We start from the raw sequence: 10,679 nt of genomic DNA, 5'->3' as shown, positions 1-10,679 counted from the left end.
AGTCCGTATAATTGCTGCCATCATCTTTCAACTTGGTTTTCTCTAGAAACGCGTTGAAATTGAGGACAACGTTGGCCATTTGATCTACAATACATAGTGTAAAGATTTTAGACTAAGTTCATGATAATTGAGTTCATCTAATCAAATTATTTAATGAACTCCCACTCAGATAGACATCCCTCTAGTCATCTAAGTGAAACATGATCCGATTTAACTAGGCCGTGTCCGATCATCACGTGAGACGGACTAGTAAGGATCGGTGAACATCTTCATGTTGATCGTATCTTCTATACGACTCATGCTCGACCTTTCGGTCCTCCGTGTTCCGAGGCCATGTCTGTACATGCTAGGCTCGTCAAGTCAACCTAAGTGTATTGCGTGTGTTCCAAGGCCATGTCTGTACATGCTAGGCTCGTCAACACCCGTTGTATTCGAACGTTAGAATCTATCACACCCGATCATCACGTGGTGCTTCGAAACGACGAACCTTCGCAACGGTGCACAGTTAGGGTGAACACTTTCTTGAAATTATTATAAGGGATCATCCTACTTGCTACCGTCGTTCTAAGCAAATAAGATGCAAAAGCATGCACATGCAATCAAATAGTGACATGATATGGCCAATATCATCATGCTCCTTTGATCTCCATCTTCGGGGCACCATGATCATCTTCGTCACCGGCATGACACCATGATCTCCATCATCATGATCTCCATCATTGTGTCTTCATGAAGTCGTCACGCCAACGATTACTTCTACTTCTATGGCTAACGCGTTTAGCAACAAAGTAAAGATACATGGCGTTATTCAATGACACGCAGGTCATGCAAAATAATAAAGACAACTCCTATGGCTCCTGCCGGTTGTCATACTCATCGACATGCAAGTCGTGATTCCTATTACAAGAATATGATCAATCTCATACATCACATATATCATTCATCAAATCTTCTGGCCATATCACATCACATAGCACTTGCTGCAAAAACAAGTTAGACGTCCTCTAATTGTTGTTGCAAGTTTTTACGTGGTTTGTAGGTTTCTAGCAAGAACGTTTCTTACCTACGTATGACCACAACGTGATTTGCCAATTTCTATTTACCCTTCATAAGGACCCTTTTCATCGAATCCGTTCCGACTAAAGTAGGAGAGACAGACACCCGCTAGCCACCTTATGCATCTAGTGCATGTCAGTCGGTGGAACCTGTCTCACGTAAGTGTACGTGTAAGGTCGGTCCGGGCCGCTTCATCCTACAATGCCGCCGAAACAAGAAAAGACTAGTAGCGGCAAGAAGAATTGGCAAACTCAACGCCCACAACTTCTTTGTGTTCTACTCGTGCATAGTAACTACGCATAGACCTGGCTCATGATGCCACTGTTGGGAATCGTAGCGTAATTTAAAATTTTCCTACGCTCACCAAGATGCATCTATGGAGTGTACTAGCAACGAGGGGAAGGGAGTGCATCTACATACCCTTGTAGATCGCGAGCGGAAGCGTTCCAATGAACGTGGATGACGGAGTCGTACTCGCCGTGATCCGAATCACCGATGACCGAGTGCCGAACGGACGGCACCTCCGCGTTCAACAAACGTACGGTGCAGCGACGTCTCCTCCTTCTTGATCCAGCAAGGGGGAAGGAGAGGTTGATGGAGATCCAACAGCACGACGGCGTGGTGGTGGATGTAGCGGGTCTCCGGCAGGGCTTCGCCGAGCTTCTGCGAGAGAGAGAGAGGTGTTGCAGGGGAGGAGGGAGGCGCCCAAGGCTGTAGGTTGCTGCCCTCCCTCCCCCCCTTTATATAGGCCTCCTTGGGAGGGGGGGCGGCCAAAACCCATCTAGGGTTGGGGGGCGGCGGCCAAGGGGTGGAAAGGGGTGCCTTGCCCCCCAAGGCAAGGGGGAAGCTCCCCCCTAGGGTTCCCAACCCTAGGCGCATGGGGGGAGGCCCAAGGGGGGCGCCCCAGCCCACTAAGGGCTGGTTCCCTTCCACTTTCAGCCCACGGGGCCCTCCGGGACAAGTGGCCCCACCCGGTGGACCCCCGGGACCCTTCCGGTGGTCCCGGTACAATACCGGTAACCCCCGAAACTTTCCCGGTGGCCGAAACTGGACTTCCTATATATAATTCTTCACCTCCGGACCATTCCGGAACCTCTCGTGACGTCCAGGATCTCATCCGGGACTCCGAATAACTTTCGGGTTTCCGCATACATATATCTCTACAACCCTAGCGTCACCGGACCTTAAGTGTGTAGACCCTACGGGTTCGGGAGACATGCAGACATGACCGAGACGCCTCTCCGGTCAATAACCAACAGTGGGATCTGGATACCCATGTTGGCTCCCACATGTTCCACGATGATCTCATCGGATGAACCACGGTGTCGAGGATTCAATCAATCCGTATGCAATTCCCTTTGTCAATCGGTATGTTACTTGCCCGAGATTCGATCGTCGGTATCCCAATACCTTGTTCAATCTCGTTACCGGCAAGTCTCTTTACTCGTACCGCACTGCATGATCCCGTGACTAACGCCTTAGTCACATTGAGCTCATTATGATGATGCATTACCGAGTGGGCCCAGAGATACCTCTCCGTCACACGGAGTGACAAATCCCAGTCTCGATCCGTGCCAACCCAACAGACACTTTCAGAGATACCCGTAATGCACCTTTATAGTCACCCAGTTACGTGGTGACGTTTGGCACACCCAAAGCACTCCTACGGTATCCGGGAGTTGCACGATCTCATGGTCTAAGGAAAAGATACTTGACATTGAAAAAGCTCTAGCAAACGAAACTACACGATCTTTTATGCTATGCTTAAGATTGGGTCTTGTCCATCACATCATTCTCCTAATGATGTGATCCCGTTATCAATGACATCCAATGTCCATAGTCAGGAAACCATGACTATCTGTTGATCAACGAGCTAGTCAACTAGAGGCTTACTAGGGACTTCCCATGGTGACACTCATATGCAACAGGATCCGTGTTCTCGCCTCCTTACTCTAAGTGCTGAAATTTGAGATGGGCTCTAGGCCCATGTAGCAATTTCTGAAAAATCTCTAGAAGAGGCCCCTCGCGCACTCCTCCGCCGCCCGCCACGGGTTGCGGGATTGAGCCGAGCCGAGCTTACACCTACGCGCTTATTTTTGCCAGTCGCTAACGGAGAGTACTCTGACAGCTGGGCCACGATCTGAGACGTCGAATCGTGGGCTGTCACGGACTCGGACGTGGGTCGAGCCCACGTCTCTCCACGTGATTTACTCGTGGATTAATTTAATTAATTGCCTATTTACTCAACACTAAGGCCATCTTGATTCCTGCTGCATAGAGGCCTCCTTGCTCCCCCATCCGACCTCGTTGCTCCCTTTCCTCGGATTAGATTCGCCAGCTTGTTGATTTTCTGAACCCACGTATATTTAAGAAGATGTGATTTGTTGCCGAAAAGCGATGTGATACTATTTAAGGCGAACCTTATTTTCTATCAGATATGTGATCTAGTTCAGTTGGTGCGAGCCTTAAACTTTGAAGAAGAGGTCCTGATTTCGATCCCACTTCACGCGGCCAACATTTTTTAATGCACTCTGAAGGCCCACGTTAATACTTTTGGCCCAGGTCGTATCTGTACGAAGCCGGCTGGGGCCCAGGCACCCAGCAACGCAAGTAAAATTGAGATCAAGCAGCGATTAGTACCACCTCGTGCGTGACCAAAATAGAACGAACGTACGCCGTACGTGACCAAAACCAAATGGAAAGAAAAATTGATGGCGGGACGAAACCAAAAATATCACCTTGCTTTAATAGTAGGTGTAGATAAATACTTATGGTCTAGCCGGCGCAATTGCGCGGATCACTTTGCTAGTTGAAGAAAGAAAGAAAAAACTCCTCAAACTGGCACCCTGGGTCCCTTCATAAATGGAGACTTCATAAATGGAGACAGGAGAAATCTCAATAATTGGAAGCATGGACACTGCCCTGCACATGCATGTGTACGGCCCCTTGGCCTGAAGGAGCGTCGGATGACGCCAGCGCTTGAGCCGACGCGATTGGCACAAGATATGTAGAAGAAACAGTGGTGACGCATGTACAAAGCCCACATGAGTAGTCTGCATGGGGACAACAGTGGATACAGTTTATGCCCCAGACGTCGTATTACCACCATGAATTCGGACGTTTTTTGATCGCTTACTGGCACCTCTATTTGGCATATCCTCATCCCTGTTAGCACCATCAGCATGCCCATCATCATGGTTTTCCCAAATCTGAGGAATGAAGTCATCATGAGCCATAGAATCATCCTCCTCTAGCACAAACCGAAATGCACCCCCATTAAGCTTGACATAAGCGTCAGAGGAGACTGAGGCTTCATCAGACCCATCATGTTTGACTAAAATATCCATGTTATAAACAGCCACCTGGATCCACACAATATCGTGTCGACGCACGCAAACCAAGTCAACATCCTAAGTGGCACAAATACCTGATATCACCGCCCACGGACCAAGGAAATGGCGTAGAGGTGGTGGAAATCCGGTGACGTGCACCCAAACAAACTGCAAGGGAAATAGCGACGGAACCTCCTCGACATTCCATTCACTAAAAGAAATCTTCACGTCATGTGATTTGACATTATACTCAAACGTTGTCACATGCTGCAAAATCTCCACAGAAACTAAAAAAGCATTGGCTCCATGAGGCACAGCTTCCCACTTACACGAAGTTTGAACCGCGGAGATTTTTGCAACCTCGGCCTCCACCACATAAGGAGACAAGGAACCACCCAAAATCGTAACCAAAGCAGTCTGCAAAGTAGGTGGTGCAAGATTCTCCTTTAAGAGTGAGTCTAGAAGTTGCACAAACATTGTAATAACTAAACCGCATCCACCAAGCGGCGGCTGGCCTTGATTGCTTGAGAATAGGGTAGCGGTGCATATGATGCTTGTAGTTGTTGCAAATGCGACAAAAATGAACCACCGTGCAATCCTTAGATAGACGGTCATATGATCTGCATTTGAAACACCAAAGACAAGTTTTTTTTACTCTTCTCGGATGGCCAGTAGTGTCAAAAGAGGCCGAAGTCGCCACATTACCGTCTAGGGCTGATTGAGTTTGAGCGGTGGGGGCGACCGTCATTGACAACGGCGGGAACGCCGGTGAAGAGCGCACAACGCCGGGGGTGACTAGCAGCTGCAACATCACGACGTCCCCCTTGAGCTAGTTCTTGGGATGACGAGTGGGAAGTGCTTCAGGCGCTTGTTGGTTGTTAGCAGCACCGAAGATGACCAGCGCCGAGGGCCGTTGGACGAACGGTGTAGCGGTGGAGGTCGATGCCGGCAGTGCTCAGAGGCAAAGCGGTCCAGCAGCCATACCAAAGCCGGCAGAGAGTCTAGGCTTTGAAGGGAAAGTTGGAGCTGTTTGTCCTGTCGGCAGGGTCGTCGCATGTGCGAGCTGTGAATGAATTTTTAGGTATTTAATTGGGATAAATGAATCTTAATTTCTAAAAAGGTGTAAATAAATTCTAAAAAAAATATGAAACTTGGCATGATCACATGGCATGCCCACGTGGCGTGTGTGGTTAAAAATGAGAGAGTTGCCAAAAAATTGTGATGCACTTCGCTTAGAAACTGAACAACATCCCGGAAATTATTCTAAAATAAATTAAGACTACTATTTATTAATTTTATGGGAAGTATTCATACCTGTGGCAACTATTTTATTAAAAATAATAACATATCTTTCAAAAATACTGATAATAACATGGCATCACCCACGGTGATGAATAGATGATAGTATTACTCACTGTTGGCCAGGACCAATAGCGCTGCAGCGTTGCTCCTTCGGTCCAAAAGAAAACCGAATTCACCAAAAAAAAAACAGGTTAAAAAGCCAGCAACTCCTCTTACGAAAAAGCACTATTTTATATAATTTTGGATGTTTATGAAATTTCAAAAATCATAATTTAATTTTTTATACAAAATTACAATAAATCATGAGATTTGAAAAAATGCATAATTCTATAAAATATTTATATTTTTTTAAAATATTCATGTATTTTGTAAAAATGTTTAAAAACTAGGAAAACAAAAGAAACAGAAAGAAAGAAGCAGAAAGGCAAAACCGCCGACGAAAGAAGCAGCATGAATCCAGAAAAAGAAATGCACAAAAAGCAAAGGAAAACCGGGGTCAGGAAACCAATGAAAAAATTCGGCCAAAATGAGTGGGATCCGTGCAAGAAAAAAATGATATTCCAATTTTGTGACAGAAATTAATTAAGGGTGTGTATATGTGCGATGGTATTGTAAAACCTAATTGATTGGACCGGACCCTATAAAAAGAACGCCATCTATATATTCTATCCCCAATCCTAACTCTCGTACTACTCCGGATCTATCTCCCTCCCTGCCTGCTCTCTCTCCGGCGGGAGCAACAAGCATCGACGTATGGTCGATCCACTTCAAGGTACAGAGCTGTTCATTATTGTTTTGGGCGTATCCATTCTATATCCTATATACTACTAGCTAGAGGATCTCATGTCGGTGTTTTCTAGGATTACATTGAATGGTTGCCTGATGGAATTTGTTGTTCATCTGATAATCTCAGATAGAACTTAGAACAATGTTATAAACTGTTAATCATTAACTTTTCTTGGGAAGAAATTATCGTTATATACATATATATGTACTGCTCAACATTGTCCACGTACCTGCTGGAATTGTTGACGTTTTTGTGCATTTCTCTATGGCCTAAATATATAAGTGTCTAACGACTACCGGTGTTCGGTTTTTGCTCATCCAGAACAATGAACATCTTTGTCAATAACCCCACCGGAACAACGTTCCGGGTCTGGGTTCACCCATCAGACACCGTGTGTTCCGTCATGGAGAACATCCACAACCGGTATCGCCTCATCTTCAATGGGGTGCAGCTACAGGATAACTGTAGATTGGCCGATTACAACATCCAGGAGGACTCCACTCTTGACCTTGAAGAGAAGATGCAGATCCACGTGATGGAGACGCTGATCACCATCGACCTTGACTTCAACAGCCTAGACACTATCGACGGCGTGAAGGCCAAGATCTATCGCCTCAAGGGCTTTCCTGTAGATCAGCAGTGCCTCCTCTTCGCCGGCAAGCGTCTAGAGAACGGGAACCGCACCTTGGCAGACCACAACATATGCATGGAGTCCACGATACTCCTTGTCCTCCTCCCATGTATTCCGAGAGGACACATGATGCAGATCTTCGTGAAGGGGCTAACTGGGAAGACCATCACTCTCCAGGTTGGGAGCTCGGACACCGTCGATAGTGTCAAGGTGAAGATCTATGAGAGGAACCACGCCCCTTTCCCGAATGTGCAACGCCTCATCTTTGCTGGCAGGCAGCTGGAGGGAGGGCGCACCTTGGCGGACTCCAAGATTACAAAGCATTGCACCCTTCATTTGAGTCTACACCTTCGTGGTGGTTGAGATGCATGGATGGCCGTCCAACCACTAGTTTTATTTTTGCTGGAGTCTTCCATCCAGCTGACATTAGCGGTGTGTTGTGACTTATGAGTAAAAAACTATAATTCTATTACTATTAGTATATGTTGCTCCAATCTTGTTGTTTTCAAGTACGGATGTGTTATCTGTTACAATAGTGCGGAGACCCTATATTGGTAGTATACAACGTTGAGGATATCACTTATCATTATATCTCAATCGGCTGGGGATTAAATGATTAATCGGAAATCAGACGATTAATCGATTTTATCAGTTGACTATTATTTGGCCTTTTTTTTACAAATCTCAGGTTTTCAACACTAAAATATGCTATTTTCAACAAAAAATAATATTGGACAGAAGTATTACCTTGATTCCTTTCCTTTGAATCCTTGTACAATGACAGAAAAAAGGACAACTGTACATACTGTATTACATAACAAGATCTGCAAACAAAACACACATAGTGTTAGGAATAGACCCGATTTATCAGTATGTTCCCGATAAATCGTTTGGCAGCGGACCTCCTATACGATGCATTTTGCGTCATATAGGAACCCGACGCAGAGGGGGGGGGGGGGGGGGGGGGGGCGCTAACTGGGCCGGCCCACACGGTGTGAGGTGAAAAATGACGAACGTGAAAAACAGGAGTTTGTGCGAGTGCTGCTAGCCAAAGGGCCTTTCGAGATATACTGTCAGAAGTACAACACGATACTCAAGACCTAAAGGCAGCCGCAAAACATAACACTTGAAAACAATCACGAACAGATTTCCAAAAAAATGGAGCAAAAGTTTGTACTTCCGAACAATCCTTGACAAACGCGACCAAATTTTCAAAATTATGAATACATTTTAATTTTGAACAAAAAATTGAAATCACAAACATTTTTTGAATTTAGAGAACAAAATTTTCAAATGAAGAACAAAATTTGAACATGAGTTTATTTTATTAAAATACCGAATATTTTATGAATTTAGAGAACAAAATTTTGATATCAAGAACAAATTTGAATATCGGAACAAAAAAAATAAAAATACGTAACATTTTTAATTTAGATATTATTCCATAAAATCGAGACCAACAATTTAACATGGGAATGAAAAAAAGTTCAAATTCCTCAACATTTTCTGAAATTAGAGAACAAAATTTAAAGTAAAGAACAATTTGAAAGTCCCAAATATTTTTTGGAAATGCGAATTTTTTTAATAAATAAAAATGGAAACATTTTCAAAACTTGAAAATTCTATATGTTTTATTAATTTTCAATTATTTTTTGAAAAGAAGCAAACAAAAAGTCTGAACGTATGAGCATTTTTCATACTACTAACCATTTTTCCAAATTTCTGATTTTTTTTTGAAAAACAGAAATATTTTATGAAATTTCCAATAATATTTGTAACAATGCGAACATTTTGTAATTTTCTAGAAATTTTGTGAAAAAGGTAAAAAAATAAAATGCAAATTGAAAAATAAAGAAATTAAATCAGGAAAGAAAAGAAAATAAACTGTTCATACAAAATCGAAAAAAGGAGAGAAAAGAAAAAGAACAGGAAAACAAAAAGGAAAAAATAGAAGAGAAAAAAATGACAGCTCAGGAACCTACTAGAAGTTTCCCAAAACCGTAGAAAGCTGGCTGAGAACCTCTAGAAGGTTCCCAAAACCGGAAACATTGAGACAGGCCGGCCCAATCCTAACGACCGCTCGATCTCCTATGCGAAACAACGACATTTTGACGCAAAGCGCGTCAAATAGGGATTTCCCGATAAATCGACCCAAGGCACAACGCAATTATTAGGGCCGCGCTCTACCACTAAGCTAATAGCCCGTCGCGCGGCCCTCCCAAAGAAAGGCCTCCTACGCCAAAAGCGAGAAAAAATCCGCCCCTTTTCTTTTGAGTACCTTTCTCTAATCCTTCTCCCTTGCATCTTGTTCTCATATTACGTGATTAGAAAAGACCTATTTCTTGTTTTCTTTGAGGTTAGGACTGGTTAGAACTCCCATTTCCCGATTAGAGGTTTGAACTGCTATGACAAGCTTTTTTCCCAACAGTGGGTATGAGGAACCCACCTTACCAACACGATTGGATGGTGTTACGAAACCGGACCCATTATAATCCCGATTGAAAGGGCACGTCAGTTTGAGGATTTGTGATTGGTTTCCTTACAGGTAAGAGAGATATCAAGCAGACAACTTACCCTACTAACTACTGAATACAGCCAAGGTGACCCACAACAATTATTTCACTTGTTTCTAGTTTAAGAAGGACCTTGTGCGCGGTTCACGGCTCCTGCATATTGTTCAATAGATCTCCGTGTCCTGTCAGTTCACTAAGTAGACTCACTCTAACGAGGGGCAGAAGAAGATCAAGCCGTGGACACGGGCAAAAAAGTGTCCGACGTCCGCTGGGGATGGAACTGGACGCGCACCATGGTCAACAAAGCAAAACCACCACAGAACCACCGACTCGTCCATTGACGAGTAACACAGGCCAAAAATGGGTAGGACAGGGACACGGGCAATAAAGTGTCTGACGCTCGTCGGGGACGGAACTGGACGCGCGCCATGGAAAACAGGGCAAACCCACCGACAAGCCATTGACTCGTCCACGGATGAGTACGCAGGCCAAAAACGGGTAGGACGGGGACACAGGCAAAAAAGTGCCCGACGCCCGTCGGGGACGGAACTTGACGCGCTCCATGGAAAAAAAGGGGAAACCCATGGATGAGCCACCGACTCGTCTACGAACGAGTACACGGGCCAAAAACGGGTAGGACGGGGACATGAGCAAAAAAGTGCCCGATGCCCATCGGGGACGGAACTGGACGCGCGTGTGGCATGGAAAACTGGGCAAAATCACCGACACGGCCATGAATGAGTACATGGGCCAAAAACCTGTAGGACGGGGGCACGGTGATGATATGGCATAATATTATCGGTCACCTACCTACTGAGATAAATCAAATGATAAATCATTGAATCGGCCGATTTTCTGAACAGTAAGTATAACGCCAATGACAAGCCTCACTGCATGGATGGCCAACGCCGCACTGCATGGTTGACAGTGGTGTTGGCCCGGGACGACAATAATGTGTAAGGTACTACCGGTGACTAATCTGATGGACGTTGCTATTAATTATGAAGGGAAACACTTTCTATCAGAAGTCTGATATAAAGCTTTCGTCAGACGCGTCT

General features: G+C 44.8%; 1 protein-coding gene across 1 annotated transcript; it reads left to right on the top strand.

Moving 5' to 3' along the window:
* Positions 1-6,809: 6,809 nt before the first annotated feature.
* LOC123080835 (polyubiquitin-like) lies at positions 6,810-7,533 on the top strand. Its single transcript, XM_044503785.1, has one exon. It carries the CDS (start codon positions 6,881-6,883, stop codon positions 7,469-7,471), a length of 591 nt encoding a protein of 196 aa, XP_044359720.1. The 5' UTR covers positions 6,810-6,880; the 3' UTR covers positions 7,472-7,533.
* The last annotated feature ends 3,146 nt before the right edge of the window (positions 7,534-10,679 follow it).

This window comes from Triticum aestivum, chromosome 3D (assembly GCF_018294505.1).
Source record: "Triticum aestivum cultivar Chinese Spring chromosome 3D, IWGSC CS RefSeq v2.1, whole genome shotgun sequence".
Classification (NCBI taxonomy): Eukaryota; Viridiplantae; Streptophyta; class Magnoliopsida; order Poales; family Poaceae; genus Triticum; species Triticum aestivum.
Note: the sequence above shows the minus strand (reverse complement) of the source record. Positions and strands in the feature narration are given on the sequence as shown.